Raw genomic sequence first — 26,264 nt, 5'->3', positions numbered from 1 at the left:
AGAGAGATAGGCCAAAACTAACAAAATGAAGTTCAACAGTGACAAATGCAAGATACTCCACTTTGGCAGAAAAAATGAAATGCAAAGATACAGAATGGGGGACAATGCCTGGCTCGAGAGCAGTACGTGTGAAAAAGATCTTGGAGTCCTCGTGGACAACAAGTTAAACATGAGCCAGGAATGTGATGTGGCAGCAAAAAAACCCAATGGGATGTTGGCCTGCATCAATAGGAGCATAGTGTCTAGATCTAAGGAAGTAATGCTACCCCTCTATTCTGCTTTGGTTAGACCACATCTGGAATATTGTGTCCAATTCTGGGCACCACAATTCAAGAGAGATATTGACAAGCTGGAATGTGTCCAGAGGAGGGCGACTAAAATGATCAAGGGTCTGGAGAACAAGCCCTATGAGGAGCGGCTTAGGGAACTGGGCATGTTTAGCCTGAAGAAGAGAAGGCTGAGAGGAGATATGATAGCCATGTGTAAATATGTGAGAGGAAGCCACAGGGAGGAGGGAGCAAGCTTGTTTTCTGATTCCTTGCAGACTAGGACGCAATGGAACAATGGCTTCAAACGACAAGAGAGGAGATTCCATCTGAACATGAGGAAGAACTTCCTGACTGTGAGAGCCGTTCAGCAGTGGAACTCTCTGCCCCGGAGTGTGGTGGAGGCTCCTTCTTTGGAAGCTTTTAAGCAGAGGCTGGATGGCCATCTGTCAGGGGTGATTTGAATGCAATATTCCTGCTTCTTGGCAGAATGGGGTTGGACTGGATGGCCCAGGAGGTCTCTTCTAACTCTTTGATTCTATGATTCTATGATTCTATGACTTTAGCTGTAGTCCAAGGATGATGGTCCTCCAGGTTCGGTGTCCTGGTGGTGGGTCCATAGGTGGCTGTAGAGCCCTATTCTTGATCCGCATGTTCTGCAGTATTTTTTATCGTGTCATCAGCAACCAGACATTTTTAACAAAAACAAAACAAACAAACAGACAGAACACAGAATTTGCAAGCTTGGTAGTTGATTAAATGTCCTTTGACCAGTATCTGACCACTTGGAGTGCCTCTGGTGTTGCCGCAAGGAGGTCCGCCCTTGTGCATGTGGCTGGGCTCAGGTTGCATTGCAGCAGGTGGTATGTAGTTTGCTCTTTTCCGCACTCGCATGTCGTGGATTCCACTTTGTGGCCCCATTTCTTAAGATTGGCTCTGCATCTCATGGTGCCAGAGCACAGTCTGTTCAACACCCCATCTTTTGTGTGCCCAGGGGGGAGTCTCTCATTTGGTATCAGCCATGGATTGAGGTTCTGGGTTTGGGCCTGCCACTTTTGGACTCTCGCTTGCTGGGGTTCCAGCGAGTGTCTCTATGGATCTTAGAAAACTATTTCTTGATTTAAGTCATTGATGTGCTGGCTGATACCCAAACAAGGGATGAGCTGGAGATGTCTCTGCCTTGGTCCTTTCACTATTGGCTGCTACTTCCCAGTGGATGTCAGGTGGTGCAATACCGGCTAAGCAGTGTAATTTCTCCAGTGGTGTAGGGCGCAGGCACCCCGTGATAATGTGGCATGTCTCATTAAGAGCCACATCCACTGTTTTAGCATGGTGAGATGTGTTCCACACTGGGCATGCGTAGTCAGCAACAGAGTAGCATAGCGCAAGGGCAGATGTCTTCACTGTGTTCTGCAGTGAGAGCATTGGATTCCAGGTGGAAGGTGGTTCCGGTTGGGGTTGACTTGATGTGCCTTCCTCTTGGCACATTTCTCCCTTTTGCCCTCCATTTGTGCCTCTTCAAATTCTGCATCACTGCTGGTCACAGTTGACCTCCAGCTGGAGCACTCAAGGACCAGGGCTTCCCAGTTCTCAGTGTTCATGTCACAGTTTTTAAGGTTGGCTTTGAGCCCATCTTTGAATCTCTTTTCCTGTCCACCAACATTCCATTTCCCATTCTTGAGTTCGGAGTAGAGTAGCTGCTTTGAGAGATGGTGATCTTTGGGCATTCGGACAACGTGGCTGGTTCAGAGGAGTTGATGGCGGAGGACCATCGCTTCAATGCTGGTGGTCATTGCTTCTTCCAGCATGCTGAAGTTTGTCCACCTGTCTTAAGAGATTTGCAGGATTTTTCAGAGGCAGCGCTGATGGAATCGTTCCAGGAGTTGCATGTGACGTCTGTAGACAGTCCATGTTTTGCAGGCGTATAGCAGGGTTGGGAGGATAATAGCTTGATAAACAAGCCCCTTGGTCTCCTTAGGGATGTCCCTTTTCTCAAACACTCTCTTTATGGATGGGGTTGGAAACAGCAACTCAAATGACACCCTGCTTCTCACCAAATGTGCAGAACATAAGCTTGTCATCACCAACACTCTCTTCCGCCAGAAAAACATGCTCAAGACATCATGGCAGCATCACCGATCAAAGCATTGGCACCTCTAAGTAGGACTAAGACTTGAATTCAAACCTGAACTGGTGCCAAGGCCAAGAAAACACCCTGCTTAAGGGTCATCCCTCAACCTTACATTTGGGCCAGTTTAATTATTTAATGGGGTCTGCTCTAATTGGCAAAAATAACTGGATTTACGTCAGGGCCCAGTATCCATGGGTGCAATTTCTCCCTGACTGTGGGTGCATCTACACTGTAGAATGGATGCAGTTTGACACAATTTTAACTGCCATGTCTCAAAGTACAGAAAAGTGGACTACAACTCAATCAAGAGTGTAGTCTATTTTCTTAGTTTGTTTACGAATGTGAAGGCACCTTCTTTCTTTCTTTCCTTCCTTCCTTTCCTTCTTTCTTTTGTTCTTGCATTCCTTCCTTCCTTCCTTCCTTCCTTCCTTCCTTCCTTCTTTCTTTCTTTCCTTTTTTACTTTCCTTTTTCCTTTTTTCTTGCCTTTTTCCTTTTTTCTTGCCCTCTTTCCTTCCTTCCTTCCTTCCTTCCTTCCTTCCTTCCTTCCTTCCTTCCCTCTTTCATTCATTCATTCATTCATTCTTTCCTTCTTTCTTTCCTTCTTTCCTTCTTTCTTTCATTCTTTTGTTCTTTCCTTCCTTTTTCCTTCCTTCCTTCTTTCCTTCCGTCCTTCCTTCTTTCCTTCCTTCCTTCCTTCCTTCCTTCTTTCTTTCATTCTTTCTTTCCTTCTTTCTTTCATTCTTTTGTTCTTTCCTTCCTTCTTCCCTTCCTTCTTTCCTTCTTTCCTTCTTTCCTTCCTTCCTTCCTTCCTTCCTTCCTTCCTTCCTTCCTTCCCTCCCTTCTTTCTTTTGTTCTTGCGTTCCTTCTTTCTTTCCTTTTTACTTTCCTTCTTTCTTCTTTCTTTCCCTTTTCCTTCCTTTTTTTCTTGCCTTCTTTTCTTCCTTCCTTCCTTCCTTCCTTCTTTCCTTCCCCCTTCCTTCCTTCTTTCTTTCTTTCCTTTTTTCTTTCCTTTTTTCTTTCCTTCTTTCTTTCCTTCCTTCTTTCCTTCTTTCCTTCTTTCTTCCTTTCTTCCTTCCTTCCTTCCCTCCTTCCTTCTTTCTTTCCTTCTTTCCTTTTGCTTTCCTTCTTTCCTTCTTTCTTTCTTTCTTTCTTTCTTTCTTTCCTTCTTTCTTTCATTCATTCTTTCCTTCTTTCTTTTGTTCTTTTGTTCTTGCCTTCCTTCCTTCCTTCTTTCTTTCCTTCTTTTCTTCTTTCCTTCCTTCTTTCCTTCTTTCCTTCCTTCCTTCCTTCCTTCCTTCCTTCCCTGCGCCCCCTCCTGCTTGTTGGCCTCCTCCTCCCTGTTAATTAGTGCAACATTAACCTCTGCCTGGGGTTTTATTTCCTATCGAGCGGCATGTTCATTAATCTGTTGCAAGCCAAGGGTTCTCTAATTGATGGCAACCCTTTCAACCCGGCGGATGCTGTTTGGGAGGCTTTGGGAAATGTTTCTTCAGCTGGATGGGGGGTCGGAGAGAAGGGGGGCCGAGGTCAGAGGTTAAAGTGTTTATCGAATCCCCTCCATCGAGGGCGCCTGCGATTTGCCCCTCCGTGCCTGATGACAAAACCGGCACTGTCCATCAAGCGCTGCCATCATTTGACCGCAGTGAGTCAAGATTGGCTTGGAATTTGGTGCCTTGCACGCTGGAGTGCTTTATGGACCAAAGTGCTTTGGAAAATTATTATTCTTTCAAAGTCTGGAATTAAACCCAGAATGGATTTCGATGGCTTTGAAGGCACTCTCCAAGGTACTGTTTGTGCCCGGGTCTGACTAGGAAAATTGGGTTTATATATCTGTGGAAAGTCCTGGGTGGGAGAAAGAACTCCTGTCTGTTGGAGACAAGTGTGAATGTAGCAATTGGCCATCTTGATTAGCATTTGATGGTCTGACAATTTTTAGGTGTGACTTGTTACTGCCTGGGGGAATCCTTTGTCAAACCATCAAATGCTAATAAAGGTGGCCAAGTGAAACATTCACACCTACCTTCAACGGACAAGAGTTCTTTCTCCCGCCCTGGACTTTCCACAGATATATAAACCCAATTTTCCTCGTTCCAACAGACCTCACAACCTCTTGCCATAGATGCAGGCAAAACGCCAGGAGAGAATGCTTCTAGAACATGGCCATATAGCCTGAAAAACCTACAACAACCCAGTGATTCTGGCCATGAAAGCCTTTGACAATAAATAGATCAAAGATCTATAGGTCAAAGATCTGGAGACCATGGATCCCTCTGAGGAGTGTCTTAAAGAGTGTATGTCTAGCGTCTGAAAGAGAAGGATGAGAGGAGCCATGAGAGGAGCCATGTATAAATATATGATTGTGCAAATGCCCCACATATCTGGACAGGTTAAAAAGGCTGGTCAGGGTTCCGATGGAAGTAATGAAGGCCAGGGAACGAGTAAAGTGCTGGGAGTGGACCTGATTTCTGACCAGGGTAGGGCCTGGGGCTACCTCTTCCAGGGTCTTCTGGCAATTTTGAAGAGGAAGGTCTAGGCTGGAAATCAGTGTCACAATGTGGAAAGGGAACGAGGGAACGGACAAGGTGCTGGTTGGGCCTTAACCAGGGTCTTTGAGCTTGGGACTAGACCTTATCAAAGGCCTGATGAAACCACCAGGTCTTCAGGTCCTTCTGAAAAGAGGAGAGCGATGGGGCCTGTCTTAGTTCCCTAGGGAGGGCATTCCAGAGGCGAGGGGCCACCACTGAGAAAGCCTTCTCCCTCGTCCCTACCAACCATGCTTGAGATGGTGGCGGGAGCGAGAGGAGCGAGAGGAGAGCCTGCCTGGTAGATCTTAGATTTTCTCACTGGTTTATAGGGAGAGATGCATTCATGGAGATAGTTGGGGCCCGAACCATATAGGACTACAAGAGTGCTACAACTCCCAGTGTTGCACCTCAAAGTAGAATCACCTTGCTGAAGAACACCAAACTGCACACAGCCAGTAGTCTTTATGGTTTATTAAAAGTAAAAGTGGTGGTGCTGGAGGAAAATTCTGAGAGTGCCTTGGACAGCGAGAAGATCAAACCAGTCCATACTTCAAGAAATAAAGCCTGACTGCTCATTGGAGGGAAGGATAGTAGAGGCCAAGATGAAGTCCTTTGGCCACATCATGAGAAGGCAGGAAAGCTTAGAGAAGATAATGATGCTGGGGAAAATGGAAGGAAAAAGGAAGAGGGACCGACCAAGGGCAAGATGGATGGATGGTATCCTTGAAGTGACTGGATTGACCTTGAAGGAGCTGAGGGTGGTGACGACCGACAGGGAGCTCTGGCGTGGACTGGTCCATAAAGTCATGAAGAGTTGGAAACGACTGAACAAATGAACAACAACAAAAAAGTAAAAGGTAAAAAGTTCTTAAAAGCAAAGTAATGTTTCAAAAGATTAGGAGAACATAGCACTTGAAGCATAATCCAATAGGCATCAGCAAAGCAAGACCCAAGAGAACATGACCTGGAACCATGAACACAAAGACTGCAAGGTAAATCCAGCCTAGCTTAGGCAAACTCCTTAGGTAAATGCAAAAGTTGCTTTGATAACGTTCTGGTCTCAAACCCCTTGTTTAATACCCTTTGCAAAATATGAAGGCGTTTCTTTGCCTCTGGCCTCCCTCTTGTTAGCTATCCTTTCACTCCTTCAAACACGGAATTCCAACCGGGCGGCCCTATCTAAAGTTCCTGTCTCATCAAGGTCAACCTGCTCGTTAGCAGCCTGTTTTCCTGCTTGCTCATTATCAGGCTGAGAACTAGGCAAAGAGCTATCCTCTCTTTCAGAGTCGATCCTCACCCAACTGCTATCCTCAGTATCCACACTCTCATGTCTTGCTGTGGGAAACTGCACTTCTTCTTCTTCACTGTCTATAGCAGGGACATCTTGAACCAAACTGTGAACCTGAGTCCCATCATCCCCATCAGAAACACTCTTTGATTCCAGCTGTGTCTGTTGGGGTTCAGCCTGTGTGTGAACCTGTACCTGACTCTCTGATTGTATTTCCTGATGTCAATGAAGATGTCAATGCTTCTGAGGTCAATGTAGAAGATGACGGTTTGTGTAGTGAAAATCCTGCTGCTTTGGAAAGCGAAAGTCAAATTCCCATGAGAATGATTCAGAGCCAAGCGTTGAACTTTCACTCCCTTTTAGCTCTCCAGATAATCTGACACCTGGTCTCTCTAACGAGGATAGACGGGGGCAGATTTGGCAAAGCAGAGGCGAAGCACAGAGTTTACAGAGGTCAGCTAAATTAAGAGAAATGCAAACACGGCCTTCAGGCATGTCACAAAATAGATTTCTATGTTTTAAAAACGCCTGGCCTGGATGCCCATTTAGTACAGGCATCGTTTCAGATTCATGTGCAGACTCTTGCAGTTCTCCTGCTTCCAGTGGCTTTGTTCAAAGGAGTTTTTCTAGTGCTTCAAGTACGGTTAGTGGATTGCTAACAGGTTCCAGGATTTAGCAGTGTTACTGTGGGTTTTTGATCTTGTTCATGGACATTTCTTGTTGCTGATTTTTACTGTGGCTTTTTACCTTGCATTTTTCCTCTATTTTTGTGCTCATCTTTCACCATTAAAAGGATTGTTTTTTCCTGAAGTCAAGTGTGGTGGATTGTTGTCTTAGGGTCCAGTTTCCTGCTCTGGGTTGCAACAGTGTCACAACACGCAGGAACCCATTGCATTGCTCGATAGAATCATAGAATCATAGAATCCAAGAGTTGGAAGAGACCTCCTGGGCCATCCAGTCCTACCCCCTGCCAACAAGCAGGAATATTGCATTCAAATCACCCCTGACAGATGGCCATCCAGCCTCTGTTTAAAAGCTTCCAAAGAAGGAGCCTCCACCACACTCCGGGGCAGAGAGTTCCACCGCTGAATGGCTTTCACAGTCAGGAAGTTCTTCCTAATGTTCAGATGGAATCTCCTCTCTTGTAGTTTGAAGCCATTGTTCCGCATCCTAGTCTGCAAGGAAACAGAAAACAAGCTTGCTCCCTCCTCCTCCCTGTGGCTTCCTCTCACATATTTATACATGGCTATCATATCTCCTCTCAGCCTTCTCTTCTTCAGGCTAAACATGCCCAGCTCCTTAAGCCGCTCCTCATAGGGCTTGTTCTCCAGACCCTTGATCATTTTAGTTGCTCTCCTCTGGACACATTCCAGTTTGTCAATATCTCTCTTCAATTGTGGTGCCCAGAATTGGACACAATATTCCAGGTGTGGTCTAACCAAGGCGGAATAGAGCATGGGGAGCATGACTTCCCTAGATCTAGACACTAGGCTCCTATTGATGCAGGCCAAAATCCTGTTGAAGTGGTGCCGAATTGCATTAACTCTGCAGTGTAGAGAGGGAAATGGGCACGATGTGGGCAAAGGTGCCTCCTTCATCCTGACACAAGATCCATGGGCTTCCGTCCCAGCCAGGCCCTCATTATTCTCCCAGAGTTAATTAAGTGGCTCTCTCCTGGCTGAGATAAGGGGGCTAATTAACGGCCCTCTCCCGCCTGGACATCTGTATCGGAGAGGGGCCTTTGTGAGATTATTGTCCGCAGCAGGGCTGGGGGCCGTTATGGGATCGAATCCTGCCGGTGGGAGGGACCCGCTCGTTCGATGCCCATAAATCCACCTCCGGGAGGGAGATAAGAGCCAGGATTCGCATCCTTGCCTCTGCCCAGACCATCGATCTAACGAATGGGGTGGGGATAAATAAAAAGCCGCTGTCTTGGTTGGCATTAATCTGCTTCCAGGGTCCCCAGAATGCGACATAATCTCCTGCCTCGATCTGCAACTCTATTAGGGCCGTAGCAAAGAGGAATCATTCAAGGCTTTAGCTCAGGCATGGGCAAACTTGGGCCATTTAGGAATTGTGGGAGTTGAAGTCCAAAACACCTGGAGGGAAGGCCCAAGTTGGCCCAGGCCTGCTTTAGCCCAATTGTCTTGAATGAGAGCCTGCGACAACATTGAGTTAATGTGCCGTTCAGCAGTGGAACTCTCTGCCCCGGAGTGTGGTGGAGGCTCCTTCTTTGGAAGCTTTGAAACAGAGGCTGGATGGCCATCTGTCAGGGGTGATTTGAATGCAATATTCCTGCTTCTTGGCAGAATGGGGTTGGACTGGATGGCCCAGGAGGTCTCTTCCAACTCTTTGATTCTATGATTCTATGCTTGGGCACCACTTGAAGTGCCATAGCTGGGAATCCTGGGAGTTATAGTTTTACAAAGCCTGTGCCCAAGAGTGGTTGTGCATCGTGAAAGTACAGAGCCCAGGGTTCCATGCCATTAAATCATGGAAGTTACAATGGTGCCAAACTGAATTAACTCTACAGTGAAGACACAGCCAACATGATGCTATAGTCAACTTCTGCTGGCAATTGTCCATAGTGTTACCATAGGGTTTCATCTATGCTGATGACCGTGCCATTACTGCTCAAGCAGGGAGCTTTGAGATGGTTGAACAGAAGCTCTTGGAAGCTCTAGGTGCCCTTACCGCCTACTACAGGGAAAATCAGCTGATCCTTAATCCATCTAAAACACAGACATGTGCCTTTCACCTTAAGAACAGACAAGCATCCCGAGCTCTGAGGATGATTACCTGGGAAGGAAGGAATTCCACTGGAGCATTGCAGCACACCCAAATACCTGGGAGGAGTCACTCTGGACCGTGCTCTGACCTACAAGAAGCACTGACTGAACATCAAGCAAAAAGTGGGCGCTAGAAACAATATCATATGAAAGTTGACTGGCACAGCCTGGGATCACAACCAGACACAGTGAAGACATCTGCCCTTGTGCTATGCTACTCTGCTGCTGAGTACGTATGCCCAGTGTGGAACACCTCACCATGCTCAAACAGTGGATGTGGCTCTTAATGAGACATGCCACATTATCACGGGGTGCCTGCGCCCTACACCACTGGAGAAATTACACTGTTTAGCCGGTATTGCACCACCTGACATCCGCCGGGAAGTAGCAGCCAATAGTGAAAGGACCAAGGCAGAGACATCTCCAGCTCATCCCCTGTTTGGGTATCAGCCAGCACGTCAATGACTTAAATCAAGAAATGGTTTTCTAAGAGCTACAGAGACACTCGCTGGAACACCTCAGCAAGCGAGAGTCCAAAAGTGGCAGGCTCAAACCCAGCACCTCAACCAATGGCTGATACCAAATGAGAGACTCCCCCCTGGGCACACAGAAGACTGGGTGACTTGGAAGGCGCTGAACAGACTGATGTGTTCGGCATACAAGTTGAATAGGTTGTGTGAGAGTCTACAACCTTGCCAGACGCCTTTCCCAAACTTGAATCAGTCTGTTGTTCCATGGTCAGTTCTTACTGTTGCTACTTGGTCCTTATACAGATTCCTCAGGAGAGAGACATGATTATACAGATTTGGTATGCCCAGACCACCAAGAACTTGCCACAATTTATTATGATCCACACAGTCAAAGGCTTTAGAATAGTCTATATATATATATATATATATATATATATATATATATATATATTAGGCTTGGGCAATCCATGGTTCTAAATGGTTCTAAAGTACTTACAAAACTAAAGTTCTGGTGGTGAAAATTTCAGAACTCTAACAAAACTTTCAAAATTTAATTATTATTTCATTATTGGTGATTTTAATGACAGAACCAATTAGGAACTGCCATTTATTATGACATTTTGAGAGTTTTGTTAGAGTTCTGAAATTTTCACCACCAGAACTTCAGTTTTGTAAGTACTTTAGAACCATTTAGAACCATGGATTGCCCAAGCCCCATATATATATATATATATATATATATATATATATATATATAAAATTATATATAATTATATATATAATTATCTGATGTTTTCATAACTTTGGGTCTCCCCTCTAGTCTCTCCTGAATGCTGAGCATACATACACCAAGTAGAAAGAAATAATAAGAGTAATTCCACCCAAGTCCTGATGTTGCCTGGCGTTGAGGTCTTCTGGGTTGTTGTAGGTTTTTTTGGGCTATATGGCCATGTTCTAGAGGCATTGTCTCCTGACGTTTCGCCTGCATCTATGGCAAGCATCCTCAGAGGTAGTGAGGTCTGTTGGAACTAGGAAAAGGGGGTTTATATATCTGTGGAATGACCAGGGTGGGACAAAGGACTCTTGTCTGCTGGAGCTAAGTGTGAATGTTTCAACTGACCACCTTGATTAGTATTTGATGGCCTGGCAGTGCCTGGGGCAATCTTTTGTTGAAAGGTGATTAGATGTTCTTGATTGTTTCCTCTCTGTTGTTTTGCTGTTGTAATTTTAGAGTTTTTTTAATATTGGTAGCCAGATTTTGTTCATTTTCATGGTTTCTTCCTTTCTGTTGAAATTGTCCACCTGCTTCTTGTGGATTTCAGTGGCTTCTCTGTGTAGCCTGACATGGTGGTTGTTGGTGTGGTCCAGCATTTCTGTGTTCTCAAATAATATGCTGTGTCCAGGCTGGTTCATCAGGTGCTCTGCTATGACTGACTTCTCTGGTTGAAGGAGTCTGCAGTGCCTTTCATCTTCCTTGATGCGTGTCTGGGCAATGCTGCTGCATTTGGTGGTCCCTCTGTAGACTTCTTGTCCACAGCTGCATGGGATATGGTAGACTCCTGCAGAAGTGAGAGGATCCCTCTTGTCCTTTGCCTCTAGACCATGGCCATATAGCCCGAAAAAACCTACAACAACCGAGTGATTCCGACCATGAAAGCCTTCGACAACACGTTGAGGTCTTCCTTTCTTTGGTTCTGTTTCCTGGGCTTTTGAGCAATGTTTGCCCAGCTGGGTGTTTCCAGTGAAACCTGTCCATCTTGTTCTTCTTTCCCTGCACAATGCCAGCCTCAGATGATGGGCGGGGAGCACAGTGTAGGTCTGCGCATGCTTGAGGGACAATGTGCGGACATTGGAAAGAATTACGCTAAGTGGGTTAAAGCACTGAGCTGCTGAGCTTGTTGATCAAAAGGTCGCAGGTTCGATTCCAGGGAGCGGCGTGAGCTTCCGCTGTCAGCCCTAGCTTCTGCCAACCTAGCAGTTCGAAAACATGCAAGTGTGAGTAGATCAATAGGTACCGCTCCAGCGGGAAGGTAACGGCGCTCCATGCAGTCATGCCGGCCATATGACCTTGGAGGTGTCTACGGACAACGCTGGCTCTTCGGCTTAGAAATGGAGATGAGCACCACACCCCAGAGTCAGACATGACTGGACTTAATGTCAGGGGACTACCTTTACCTAGAACAAGTACTTTCAAAATGAGGACTGCACAATTAAAACAGGAAATAACACTTTCAAACCAGGAACAGAACATTTGTCAAAGCTTGTTACATCACGTTATGTATTATCGAAGGCTTTCATGGCTGGAATCACTGGGTTGTTGTAGGTTTTTCGGGCTGTATGGCCATGTTCTAGAAGCATTCTCTCCTGACGTTTTGCCTGCATCTATGGCAGGCATTCTCAGAGGTTGATTAGCATTTGATGGTCTGACCGTTTTTAGGTGTGGCTTGTTACTGCCTGGGGGAATCCTTTGTTGGGCCATCAAATGCTAATCAATGCTAACCTACCTATCCGAATGTATCTCGGCCTATCAGCCCGCCAGGACCCTAAGATCTTCTGGGGAGGCCCTGCTCTCTATCCCGCCTGCTTCACAGGTGCGGCTGGCGGGGACGAGAGACAGGGCCTTTTCTGTGGTGGCCCCTCGGCTATGGAACGCCCTTCCCATGGAGGTAAGATCAGCCCCCTCGCTGATGGTGTTCCGAAGAAGATTAAAAACCTGGATGTTTGAACAGGCATTTGGTTAATTCGGTGCAATGAATGTAATGATTAAAGGATTGGTAATATGGACGACGAAGCTGGATCACGATTTTAGTCAGGAGATGCATTGGATTGTTATTGATGTGCAAATATTGTGTATCATGCTTTTATGGTTTTAAATTGTATACTGTTGATTGTTGTATTTTGTTGTAAACCGCGTTGAGTCGCCGGCTAGGCTGAGAAACAGCGGTATACAAGTATAGCAAATAAATAAAAATAAAATAATCAAGGTAGCCAATCGCTAGATTCACACTTGTCTCCAGCAGAGAAGAGCTCTTTGCCCCACCCCAGCCATTCCACAGATATATAAACCCAATTTTCCTAGTTTCCAACAGACCTCACTACCTCTGAGGATGCTTGCCATAGATGCAGGTGAAACGTCAGGAGAGAATGCTTCTAGATCATGGCCATATAGCCCAGAAAACCTACAACAACCCAGTGATTTTGGCCATGAAAGCCTTCAACAATAAATAGATCAAAGATTGCTATAGGATCAAAGATCTGGAGACCATGATCAGTGTCTTAAAGAGCTGGGTGTGTTTAGAGGGGTCAAACTGCATTCATTTCACAGTGCAAAAGCATCCCTTTTAACCCTGCCATTCCTAGGGTGAACATGTTGTTGTTGGGTTGCTATGAGTTTCCCGAGCTATATAGCCAAGTTCCGGCAGCATTCTCTCCTGACATTTCACCTGCATCTAATGGCATCTTCAGAGTCTGCTGGCAGTGAACATGTTGTTGTTGTTGGGTTGCTATGAGTTTTGCGAGGTATATAGTCAAGTTCCGGCAGCATTCTCTCTTGACATTTCGCCTGTACCTGTGTCTAATGGCATCTTCAGAGGTCTGTTGGCAGTGAGGCAAGTGGTGTGTATATATAGCTGTGGAATAATGTCCAGGGTGGGAGAAAGAGCCCTTGTCTGTTTGCAGCAAGTGTGAATGTTGCAATCAACACCGCCCAAACAGAAATGCCTCCAGGCAACAACAGCCAGGCTACCTCTATGAAAATACCTTCACTAATTGACTTTGCAAACTTCATGCCTACTCAAATGCTATTCAGGCTTGCAAATTGCAACATTCACACTGGCTTCAAAGAGACAAGGGTTCTTTCTCCCAACCTGGACTATTCCACAGGGATATATATACTCCACTGGCCTAATTGCCAACAGATCCTCTGAAGATGCCGTTAGCCAGAGATGCAGGCAAAATGTAAGGAGAGAATGCTACTAAAACATGGCAATACAGCCTGAAAAACTCAAAGCAACCCAGTGATTTTAGCCATGAAAGCTTTCGACAACACAGTATTATTATTACGGACCTCACAACCTCTGAGGATGCAGGTGAAATGTCAGGACAGAATGCTTCCAGAACATTGCCATATAGCGCAAAAAACCTACAGCAACCCATTATTACTATTATTACCATGATTACTATTATTATATTTATACAGCACTTTTTTTTCTCTTGAAGAGACTCAAAGCAGTGAACTGCGGCAAAAACAATGCAATATACAATTTGACACCTGAAGACTATAAACATTAAAACAGAGTGAAACCTTAGAACTGAATAATTGCAACCTTGCAGACCAATCGAAAATACATAAAACACCGCACATGGGAGTTGTAGTTTGGTGAGGCACCAGAACTGTTGGGCAGGGAAGGCAATTCAACTTTGTAGAATTGAGCTGTGGCAGTTGAAGTGGTGTCAAACTGTGCTAATTCTGCAGTGTAGAATCAGGGCAGGTATCTGGAGCTTGATCATGTGCCTGACACTGAAATTCAACACCGCCTGAGCTCTGCGAGTGGAGCATTTTTCCAGATGAAGCAGAGAGTGTTTGAGGAGTGGGACATCCGTAGGGAGACCAAGGGGCTTGTCTATAAAGCTATTGTCCTCCCAACCCTGGTATATGCCTGTGAGACGTGGACTGTCTACAGATGTCACATGCAACTCCTGAAATGATTCCATCAATGCCTGAGCTCTTCAAGTGCAGCATTCTTCCAAATGAAGCAGAGAGTGTTTGAGGACTGGGACATCCGTAGGGAGACCGAGGTGCTTGTCTATAAAGCTATTGTCCTCCCAACCCTGCTAAACGCCTGCGAGACATGGACTGTCTACAGACGTCACATGCAACTCCGGGAATGATTCCGTCAGCGCTGCCTCCGGAAAATCCTGCAGAAAATCAAGCAGACAAATGTCAGCGTGCTGGAAGATGCAAAGACCACCAGCATTGAAGTGATGGTCACCCGCCATCAACATCCACATTGTCCGGATGCCCGACCACCATCTCCCAAAGCATCTCTCCTCTGAACTCAAGAACAGAAAATGGAATGTTGGAGGACAGGAAAAGAGATGGAAAGATGGGCTCAAAGCCAACCTTAAAAACTCTGGCATAGACACTGAGAACTGGGAAGCCGTGGCCCTTGAGCATTCCAGCTGGAGGTCAGCAGTGTCAATGTATGATTTATGCATGATGTATGTTTAAATGCTATTTTATGTAATAGAATTGTATTGCCAGGATGTATGTTTACACAAAAGACCTGTGAGAATGTGACCCTGAGTTTCTTGCTGTGTGCAGAATTAGGGAGTGTCAGAGATAACTCTCTCGCAAGCAGATGCTGCATAAACACAGACCATTGCTTATAATTATGGTCATTCAGTCCCTCAATCATTGTCGTCGGATTATTAGAAGCAGCCATTCTCACTACAGGAGACCCTCGTAATCCGAGTTAAAGCCCAGCCGCTGATTCACACCGTCAGTGGCATCTGGCAGTCTCCCCACTGGCTTCCAACTTTATGGCTTTACGGCTTCACACTCTGAGTAGGGGGTCTGGCAAGATGTGACCAGCAGTGCTGCAGAAATTGAAGAGGCACGAATGGAGGGTGAAAGAGAGAAACGTTCCAAGAGGAAGGCACGTCAAGCCAACCCTGACCAGGACCGCCTTCCACATGGAAACCAATGCCCTCACTGTGGGAGAAGATGCAGGTCAAGAATAGGGCTCCACAGCCACTTACGGACCCACCGCCAGGACACTACTTGGAGGACCATCATCCTCAGACTACGAGGGATTGCCTAAGTAAGTAAAAGTAAAGGGAGGAGGAGAAAAGAGGAGAAGAGTGATGGAAGAGTATGTTCCCGCACACGTACTTTATCCGAGAAGGAACAAAACAAGTGAAATAAAGCCACGGCAGAGAATAAAGCCGAGCCATTTCTCAGGCTTATGAGGAAGAGCGAGACTATATCGGGGCCATAAATTACGGGAGAGAGAAAAGGCCTGCCGAATGACAGTCGCGCTTGCAAGCGCTGGTTCTGATGGGACGATGCTGCAAATGGATGGTTTTCCGATGGTTCCCATTCAGGGCTTTCCAAAAGAAAGGGAAGGCATAAATAAAGGGCTTTTATTTGGGTGTCATTGGGGTGGGGTGGGGGGGGGGGCTCCCTGCTCGAACTGCCCTGTGAATGAATCCCTTTGGCACTGGCCAGACCTGAAGAAAGGCAATGCAAACTACAGGATTTAGTAGGCCTGGGCAATGCATGGTTCTAAATGGTTCTAAAGTACTCACAAAACTAAAGTTCTGGTGGTGAAAATTTCAGAACTCTAACAAAACTCTCAGCATTTCATTGTAAATGGCAAATTCTAATTGGTTCCGTCATAAAAATAGCCAATAATGAAATAATAACTAATTTTTGAAAGTTTTGTTAGAGTTCTGAAATTTTCACCACCAGAACTTTAGTTTTGTAAGTACTTGAAAACCAGTTAGAACCATGGATTGCCAAGGCCTAGTATTTAGTCATAGAATCATAGAGTTTGAGTCCACAGTGCTCTCTGAATGTAGGTGAACTACAACTCCAAAACTCAAGGTCAATGCCCACCAAACCCTTCTAGTATTTTCTGTTGGTCGTGGGAGTTCTGTGTGCCAAGTTTGGTTGAATTCCATCATTGGTGGAGTTCAGAATGCTCTTTGATTGTAGATGAACTATACATCCCAGTACCTACAGCTCCCAAATGTCAAGGTCTATTTTCCCCAAACTCCATCTGTGTTCATATTTGGGCATATGGAATATTTGTGCCAAGTTTGGTCCAGATCCATCTTCGTTTGAGTCCATAGTGCTCTTTGAATGTAGGTGAACTACAACTCCAAAACTCAAGGTCAATGCCCATCAAATCCTTTCAGTATTTGCTGTTGGCCATTGGAGTTCTGTGTGCCAAGTTTGGTTGAATTCCATCATTGGTGGAGTTCAGAATGCTCTTTGATTGTAGGTGAACTATAAATCTCAGCCACTACAACTCCCAAATGACAAAATCCATTTTTTTTAGTCATGGTCACTCCTTGGGTTTGTAGGTGCCTTGTGGCCAAATTTGCCGGCAATTCGTCCAGCGGATTTTGAGTTATGATGTCATTCAAAATGAACAGAACATTTTAATTTATATTGATGATTGTTAGGGTAATAAAATAATACTACAAATCAACACCTGTTTGGATTGTACCTGGAACCTGGCAGGTCAACCATTCAAGCTGTTTCAGTTGGAGTTACAAGCTCCCCATCACCAAAGTCCTATTCCCCTCGTTACGATGGGGAGCGCTCTCCGTGACCCCATAGATCAAGCGTTCCATAAGCCAAGCACGAAGGGTGGAGTGGCCTTTGGTCTTTCTCACCTCTTGTCAAGTATTGCCATGCAGAGGTGAAGAAGGGCATGTTGCCCCGTGAAGAGGTGATGACCTCTCCTTGTATGACGCCTGTCTTGGCAACAGTCCGTTTGAGAAAGGATCGAGGAGTCTTGGTCGATCACAAGACAAACAGGAACCGATAGTGTGATACGGCAGCTTAAAAGGCCAATGTGATTCTAGTCTGCATCAAGAGGAATATGGTGCTGAATTTTGCTATTTCAAAACCTCTAATATTCTAACCAAAATTGCTCAGCACTATAAGTTCTTTGTGGTAGAAATGTTATTGTTATTTTATTTACATACTAGCTTTCCCCTGCCACGCGTTGCTGTGGCCCACATGGGGGTTCTGTGTGGGAAGTTTGGCCCAATTCTATCGTGAGGTTCAGAATGCTCTGTGATTGTAGGTGAACTATAAATCCCAGCAACTACAACTCCCAAATGCCAAGATTCTATTTCCCCCAAACTCTACCAGTGTTCACATTTGGACATAGTGAATATTCGTGTAGAGTTTGGTCCAGATCCATCATTGTTTGAGTCCACAGTGATCTCTGGATGTAGGTGAACTACAACTCCAAAACCAAAGGACACTGCCTACCAAACCCTTCCAGTATTTTCTGTTGCTCATGGGAGAACTGTGTGCTAATTTCTGGTTCAATTCCAACGTTGGTGGCGTTCAGAATGCTCTTTGATTGTAGGTGAATTATAAATCCCAGCAACTACAACTCCCAAATGACAAAATCTTTTTTTTTTTTTGAGTGAAGGACATACATTGGGTTGTTAGGTGTCTTGTGTCCAAATTTGGTGTCAATTCGTCCAGTGGTTTTGAGTTCTGATAATCCCACAAACGAACATTACATTACTCTAATTGCAACAACACAACAACAGAGAGGAAACAAACAAGGACATCTAATCACCTCTCAACAAAAGTTTGCTCCAGGCAATGTCAGGCCATTATATGCTAATCAAGGTGGTCAGTTGAAACATTCACACCTAGCTCCAGAAGACAAGGGTCCTTTGTCCCACTGTGGTCATTCCACAGATATATAAACCCTTTTTCCTAGTTCCAACAGACCTCACTACCTCTGAGGATGCTTTTCATAGATGCAGGTGAAATGTCAGGAGAGAATGCCTCTAGACCATGGCTATGGTCTAGAGAAGGCTGAGAGGAGATATGATAGCCATGTATAAATATGTGAGAGGAAGCCACAGGGAGGAGGAGGGAGCAAGCTTGTTTTCTGCTTCCTTGGAGACTAGGACGCGGAACAATGGCTTCAAACTACAAGAGAGGAGATTCCATCTGAACATTAGGAAGAACTTCCTGACTGTGAGAGCCGTTCAGCAGTGGAACTCTCTGCCCCGGAGTGTGGTGGAGGCTCCTTCTTTGGAAGCTTTTAAGCAGAGGCTGGATGGCCATCTGTCAGGGGTGATTTGAATGCAATATTCCTGCTTCTTGGCAGAATGGGGTTGGACTGGATGGCCCATGAGGTCTCTTCCAACTCTTTGATTCTATGATTCTATATAGCCCAAAAAAACCTACAACAACCCGTTACATTTTTATTTATATAGACTTGCTTCTTGTATGAGACATTTATTTATTTATTGCATCAGGAGCAATCCAAACAGTTGTATTGCATTTTTTAGAGACAAACAAACAAACAAAGCACAAAGTCTGCAAGCTTGTTAGTTGATTAAATGTCCTTTGAGCAGTATCTGGCCCCTTGGAGTGCCTCTGGTGTTGCTGCAAGAAGGTCCTCCCTTGTGCATGTGGCAGGGCTCAGGTTGCATTGCAGCAGGTGGTCAGTGGTGTGCTCTTCTCCACACTCACATGTTGTGGATTCCACTTTGTATCCCCATTTCTTGAGGTTGGTTCTGCATCTCGTGGTGCCAGAGCGCAGTCTGTTCAGCACCTTCCAAGTCGCCCAGTCTTCTGTGTGCCAAGGAGGGAGTCTCGCATTTGGCATCAGCCATTGATTGAGGTTCTGGGTTTGAGCCTGCCACTTTTGGACTCTCGCTTGCTGAGGTGTTCCAGTGAGTGTCTCTGTAGATTTCTTGATTTATGTCGTTGATGTGCTGGCTGATACCCAAACAGCGGATGAGCTGGAGATGTCACTGCCTTGGTCCTTTCACTATTGTATGAGGTGCCCACCAATAATTTAAGAGATTTTGGATAAATTAGTATCAGTTAATAAGATTGGGATGGATTACATCTAAACAGATTTGGGATATAGGTTAAATGCTTACTTACTTAAGCGCTCCCACAATGTCCGAGTAGGATTGTCTACCAAAATCGGTGTTCTGGGGATGGGTCCGTAGGTGGCTGGGGAGCCCTGTTCTTGACCTGCATGTTCTCCCGCAGTGAGGGCATCGGTTTCCAGGTGGAAGGAAGTCCCAGTCAGGGTTGGCTTGACACACCTTCCTCTTGGCACATTTCTCTCTTTCAGCCTCCATTCGTGCCTCCTCAAATTCCACAGCACTGCTGATCACAGCTGACCTCCAGCTGGAGCACACAAGGGCCGGGGCTTCCCAGTTCTCAGTGTCTATGCCAGAGTTTTTGAGGTTGGCTTTGAGCCCATCTTTAAATCTCTTTTCCTGCCCACCAACATTCCATTTTCTGTACTTGAGTTCGGAGTAGAGCAACTGCTTTGGGAGACGGTGGTCGGGCATTTGGACAACGTGGCTGGTCCAGCGGAGTTGATGGCGGAGGACCATCACTTCAATGCTGGTGGTCTTTGCTTCTTCCAGCATGCTGACATTTGTCCGCTTGTCTTCCCAAAAGATTTGCAGGATTTTTCGGAGGCAACACTGATGGAATCATTCCAGGAGTTGCATGTGATGTCTGTAGACAGTCCACGTCTCATAGGCGTAGAGCAGGGTTGGGAGGACAATAGCTTTATACCCAAGCCCCTTGGTCTCCCTACAGATGTCCCGGTCCTCAAACACTCTCTGCTTCATTCGGAAAAATGCTGCACTCACAGAGCTCAGGCAGTGTTGTATTTCAGTGTCAATGTTGACTTTGGTGGAGAGGTGGCTGCCAAGGAACCAGTAATGTTCCACATTTTCTAATGTGACACCATTAAGTTGTATTTCTGGCATTGGAGAGGGATTGGCTAGTGACTGGTGGAAGAGCACTTTGGTTTTCTCGATGTTCAGTCACCGGCCGAGCTTCTCGTATGCTTCTGCAAAGGTGTTTAGAATGGCTTGTAGGTCTTCTCCTGAATGTGTACAGGCAACGTTGTCATCAGCGTATTGGAGTTCTATAACAGATGTTGTTGCAACCTTGGTTTTGGCTTTCTTAGGAAGGATATTATTGACCATATGGAAGATGTCCAGAGAAGATCCACAAATATTATTAAACTGTGAATTGCTTTGAGGAACACCTTGAGGATCTGGAGATATTTAGGCTGGAGAAGAGAAGGTTGACAAGAGACACGAGGGCCATGTTTATAGATGTGGAAGGATGTTACATTGAAGAGGATGTGACATTGAGGAGCGTTCTAGTTTGTTTTCTACTGCCCCAGAGTCTAAGGCCCCTTCTATACTGCCATATCCAATCCAGATTATCTGCTTTGAACTGGGATTATATGGCAGCGTAGGCTCAAATAAGCGGAGAACAGATGGTCATTTGTCAGGAGGGTTTGGATGGTGCCTTCCTGCATTGTGGAAAGAGGTTGGACTGGACAGCCTTTGGGGTCTCTTACAACTCTAGGATTCTTACTTACTTACTTACTTAAGCGATCCCTCATAGTCTGAGGATGATGGTCCTCCAGGTTCCGTGTTCTGGTGGTGGGTCCGTAGGCCCTATTCTTGATCTGCATCTTCTCCCACAGTGAGGGCATCGGTTTCCAGGTGGAAGGCTGTCCCAGTCGGGGTTGGCTTGATGCGCCTTCCTCTTGGCACATTTCTCTCTTTTGCCCTCCATTCGTGCTTCTTCAAATTGAACAGCACTGCTGGTCACAGCTGACCTCCAGCTGGAGCGCTCAAAGGCCAGGGCTCCCCAGTTCTCGGTGTATATGTCACAGGTTTGAGCTCATCTTTCAATCTCTTTTCCTGTCCTCCAACATTCCATTTTCTATTCTTGAGTTCAGAGTAGAGCAACTGCTTTGGGAGACGGTGGTCAGGAATTCGGACAACATGGCCGGTCTAGCAAAGTTGATGGCGGAGGACCATCGCTTCAGTGCTGGTGGTCTTTGCTTCTTCCAGCACACTGACATTTCCCCACTTGTCTTCCCAAGAGATTTGCAGGATTTTTCAGAGGCAGCGCTGATGAAAGTGTTCCAGGAGTTGCGTATGATGTCTGTAGACAGTCCACGTTTCGCAGGCGTATAGCAGGGTTGGGAGGGGAATGGCTTTATAGACAAGCACCATTGAATGGGATGGGGTCATTCCTCCAGCTGTGTCTTGGGGCCGCTCTCCAGATTCTGGGGAGGCCAAAGGGGGTCAGAAGGGATCTCCATGGAGAATGAGGGACCCAAAAGAGGTGGCAGCGGCTTTTGCTTGTTGATCCCAGAAGAGGTTAATTAGCTCTGGATGGGCATTGAAGTCTCGTCAATACCACCAGGTTATTGGAATTGATTTCAGTTTAAGATCAGCCTACCAGCTGTTAGGAATGGTGGGAGTTGACGTCCAAAACACCTGGAGGGAGGGCTGAAGTTGGCCCATGCCTGCCTTAAGAGAAACCTTTCCATCCAGCAGCAGAGCCATTGTCTCCTCCTAGGAAGATTACGAAAGTGCGCTGGCCAGGCTTTGGGATTGTTAAGCTGATAAAAGCATCATCTAGCTCCGGAGAATGGAATGGGAGGGATTCATTAGCTAAGTAGTCCAGGAGGAGAAAGGAAAGAGAAGAGGAGGAGGGAAGAAGATGGAGAAGAGGAGGAGGGAGGAATGAAAAGAAGGAGAAGAGAAGAGGGAAAAGTAACGATAAAGGGAAGAAGAGAAGAAAAAGGAGAAGAAGAAGAAGAAGAAGAGGAAGAGGAGGAGAGGAGGAGGAGAAAAGGGGAAGAATATGAGGTTGAAGGAAAAGAGGAAAAGAAAAGGAGAAAAGGAGGAAAAATAGGAGATAGAGGAGACAGGAAGAGGAAGAGGAGGGGGGGAGGAGAAAAGGGGAAGAATATGAGGTTGAAGGAAAAGAGGAAAAGAAAAGGAGAAAAGGAGGGAAAATGGGAGAAAATATAGAGGAGATAGAAAGGGGGAATGGGAAAGAAGAAAGAAGAGGAGAAAGAGGGTTGAGGATAGCTAAAGGAGAAGAACAAAAGAGGAAGAAAGACAAGGAGGAGGAAAGAAGAGAAGAAGGAAGAAGAAAATGAGAAGACAGAGGAGGAAAGAGGACGTCATTGACAAACTGCAGTTCAAGCGGTGTTGTTGTTGTTCATTCGTTCAGTCGTCTCCGAATCTTCGTGACCTCATGGACCAGCCCACGCCAGAGCTCCCTGTCGGCCGTCACCACCCCCAGCTCCCTCAAGGTCAGTCCAGTCCCTTCAAGGATGCCATCCATCCATCTTGCCCTGGGTCGGCCCCTCTTCCTTTTCCCTTCCACTTTCCCCAGCATGATTGTCTTCTCAAGGCTTTGCTGTCTCCTCATGATGTGGCCAAGGTACTTCAACTTTGTCTCTAGTATCAAACGGTGTTGATCTGCATTAATTCTGCAATGTAGATGCATCCTCAATGTATAGTTGCTCTCTCTGATTTTGGTGCCCCCTGCTGGAAGAAAGTAATGGCTTATTATATTTGCAGGCTAGTACATAAAGGATGCCAAATATACTCAAATGCATGCAGTTTGACCCCACTTTAACTGGTCATGGCTCAATGCTATGGAATCATGGGATTCGTAGTTTTACAAGGTCTTTAGTTTCTTCTGATGCCTCACCAAGCTAGTTTCCAGAACTTTATATCATTGACGCATGAGAGTCAAGCTGCATTCGTTCTAAAGTATATATGCCCACAAACTCCTCTCAATGGATCCTTTAAAGTAGTTCTAAGTATTACTTTTTAAAGAGGTTTGATTCCCTGTTTGACCAAGGGGACTAAGTGGCAAGTCACACTCTCTCAGCCTCAGAAGAATTGTATGTTGCTCTAAGGCACTGAATAATTGCCTATCTGTAAGCCACCTTGAGTCCCTTTCAGAGGTGAGAAAGGCAGAGCATAAATCTATATAAATAAAAATGTAATGTTCGTTTGTGGGATTAACATAACTAAAAAACCACTGGACAAACTGACACCAAATTTGGATGCAAGACACCTTTCAGGCCAACGAGTGACCATCACTCATGAAAACACTGAAAAACACAGCAGAAGACTTAAAAAGCCAAAAAACCCAAAAAATGCATTACAATGCAAAACCACGTATATATACACAAACACACATATATGCATACACACACACAACACATACACAGAAAGGGGGAAGGAAGGAGAGAAGGACGGAATAAAGGAGGGAAGGAGAGAAGCAAGGAAAGAAAGGTAGAGAAGGAAGGAAGGAGAGCAGGAGGGAAAGAAGGAGGGAAGGAGAGAAGGAGAGAAAGAAGGGTAGAGAAGGAAGGAAGGAGAGAAGAAGAGAAGGAAGGAAAGAAAGAAGGGTAGAGAAGGAAGGAAGGAAGGAGAGAAGGAGGGAAAGAAGGAGGGAAGGAGAAAAGGAAGGAAAGAAAGAAAGAAGGGTAGAGGAAGGAAGGAAGGAAGGAAAGAAGGAGAGAAGGAAGGAAAGAAAGAAGGGTAGAGAAGGAAGGAAGGAGAGAAGGAGGGAAAGAATGAGGGAAGGAGAGAAAGGAGGAAAGAAAGAAGGGAAGAGAAGAGAAGGAAGAAGGAGGGAAAGAAGGCGGGAAGGAGAGAATGAAGGAAAGACAGAAGGGTAGAGAAGGAAGGAGAGAAGGAGGGAAAGAAGGAGGGAAGGAGAGAAGCAAGGAAAGAAAGAAGGGTAGAGAAGGAAGAAGGAGAGAAGGAGGGAAGGTGAGAAGCAAGGAAAGAAAGAAGGGTAGAGAAGGAAGGAAGGAGAGAAGGAGGGAAAGAAGGATGGACGGAGAGAAGGAAGGAAAGAAAGAAGGGTAGAGAAGGAAGAAGAGAAGGAAATAAAAAAGTGAAAGAGACAAGGAAGGAGAGAAGGAACGAAAGAGGGAAAGAGGGAGGGAAGGAAGAAAGAAAGAGACAAGGAAGGAGGGAACCAAAGAGCAAAGGAAGTGAGAAAAGAAACAGGTAGAGAAGGAAGGAAGAAGAAGGGAAAGAAAAAGAGGGAAGGAACGAATGGAGTAGGGAAGGAAGGAGAGAAAGAAAGGAGAGAAAGAGGGAGGAAAGGTTGGCCACAGCACTGTGTGGCGGGCATAGCTAGTAGGGTAAATAAATAAATAAGACAATGGTGGCAAACCATTGCCAAATAAACCTTGGAATACTTTCTTTTTAGGGTTGTCATAAGATGCGAACAAATTGAAAGCACCAATATTCAGACATTTTTGGAACTCTTTCCATTACAGAAGCCCGTTTTGCAGCAGCAGACTCTGAAAGATGCAATCGGCTCAAGTAATAAAACAACAAAACAGCCATAAACATATTTCATTAGACTGACTAACAGGTTAACTGATTAGACCAGCAGTTAGGAAAATATCTGGGCAAATTAATCTTTGATTTAATTATGGGAGGGCATCCGTATTTTATGATTGTATACACATTATGGCACCCATTCAAAGTGTGAAGCCAGAATATAAGCACGCAAAGAGAACTTCTAACACTTTGGAGATTGAGAAAAAAAAGTTGGCCGCATAAGCGTCTCTTTTTTCATCTTCCTCCCTTTCCGTAGGGACGCCTGTCAACCGGATCCCCATCATGGCCAAGCAGGTTCTGGACCTATATACGCTCTACCGGCTGGTGACCGAGAAAGGGGGCCTGGTGGAGGTCATCAACAAGAAGATCTGGAGGGAGATCACCAAAGGACTCAACCTGCCCACCTCCATCACCAGCGCCGCCTTCACCCTCCGGACGCAGTGAGTGGACACTCCCTTGGTTTTGAGGGGGGGCTGGTGAGTAGGCGAGCATCAAAGTTGGAAGAGACACCCAAAGGCCATCCAGTCTCATCCCCTTCTGCCAGTCAGAAAGACACCACTCAAGCCTTCCTCCTTTTGTGTGTGTGTGTATGTGTGTGTATACGCCCCCTACATCCGAGACGAATTTTGAACCATCTTTTTGGATCAACCAAGCCATATAGATAGATAGATAGATAGATAGATAGATAGATGGATGGCTTGGTTGATCCAAAAAATGGTTCAAAACTCGTTTCGTATGTAGGGGGTGCTGATGGTCCAGAAAAGAATTCAGAATGTTTCCGAACTTTTTTTGGAACTTTCCAAAATTTCCAAAATTTTCAAATTGCTTCGTTAATGGCGGACGTGATTACACAACAGCCCCTCTCCCTGCTCTAGTTCTCTGCTGCCCTGCTCTTCTTCCCCCCCAACAACAACAATGCACAAGCAGCTGGAAGGCAGGCAGGCAGGCAACAACCTTGCTCCTAGCTCTTCTCCACTTGCCCTGCTCTTCCAACCGCTCTTCTTCCAACCTCCTTTCACAACCTCCCTTCCCTTTCACTTTCCCCTTCCCTTCTCGGGCTCACAATGAGCCTCTGAGCCATGTGCTGCTCTTTATATAGCATGATGGCTACCGTGCCAAAACCTTTTCCCTCCATTCCCCAAAACTTCTCCCCACATTGTCTGGGAGGCAAGCATCCTAGCATGCAAGCTGCTTGCCTCCAAACACTGAGTCACTTCCGACTCACTTCCTGAGTCAGAATAAAAATGGCGAGAGATGCTTCGGAAGGGCAAAGGGACTTCCGGTTTTCTTAAAAACTTCGAAATCGCTTCAAAAAGGTAATTTTTCTGACTTTATTCCAAATTTCAAATCATGTACCTAATCATGCCATATATATATATATATATATATATATATATATATATATATATATATAAATGTAATATTTGTTTGTGGGATTAACAGAACTCAAAAACCACTGGACGAATTGACACCATTTGGACACAAGACACCTAACAACCCAATGTATGTCCTTCATTCAAAAAATTGATTTCATCATTTGGGAGTTGTAGTTGCTGGGATTTATAGTTCACCTACAATCAAAGAGCATTCTGAACCCCACCAACAATGGAATTGAACCAAACTTTGCACACAGGACTCCCATGACCAACAGAAAACACTAGAAGGGTTTGGTGGGCATTGACTTTGAGTTTTGGAGTTGTAGTTCACCTACATCCAGAGAGCACTGTGGACTCAAACAATGATGGATCTGGACCAAACTTGGCACAAATATTCCATATGCCCAAATATGAACACAGATGGAGTTTGGGGGAAATAGACCTTGACATTTGGGAGTTGTGGTTACTGGGATTTATA

General features: G+C 45.5%; 1 protein-coding gene across 1 annotated transcript in view; it reads left to right on the top strand.

Moving 5' to 3' along the window:
• Positions 1-26,264, top strand: part of ARID3C (AT-rich interaction domain 3C) — a 150,028-nt gene that overhangs the window by 107,567 nt on the left and 16,197 nt on the right. Inside the window, exon 4 of the mRNA XM_060761144.2 lies at positions 24,667-24,850. Coding sequence (XP_060617127.2) covers positions 24,667-24,850 — 184 coding nt within the window. The remainder of the gene's footprint in view (positions 1-24,666; positions 24,851-26,264) is intronic.

The sequence above is a fragment of the Anolis sagrei genome, chromosome 2 (genome assembly GCF_037176765.1).
Source record: "Anolis sagrei isolate rAnoSag1 chromosome 2, rAnoSag1.mat, whole genome shotgun sequence".
NCBI lineage: Eukaryota > Metazoa > Chordata > Lepidosauria > Squamata > Dactyloidae > Anolis > Anolis sagrei.
The sequence above is the reverse complement of the archived record's forward strand: the minus strand, read 5'-3'. Positions and strand labels throughout refer to the sequence as shown.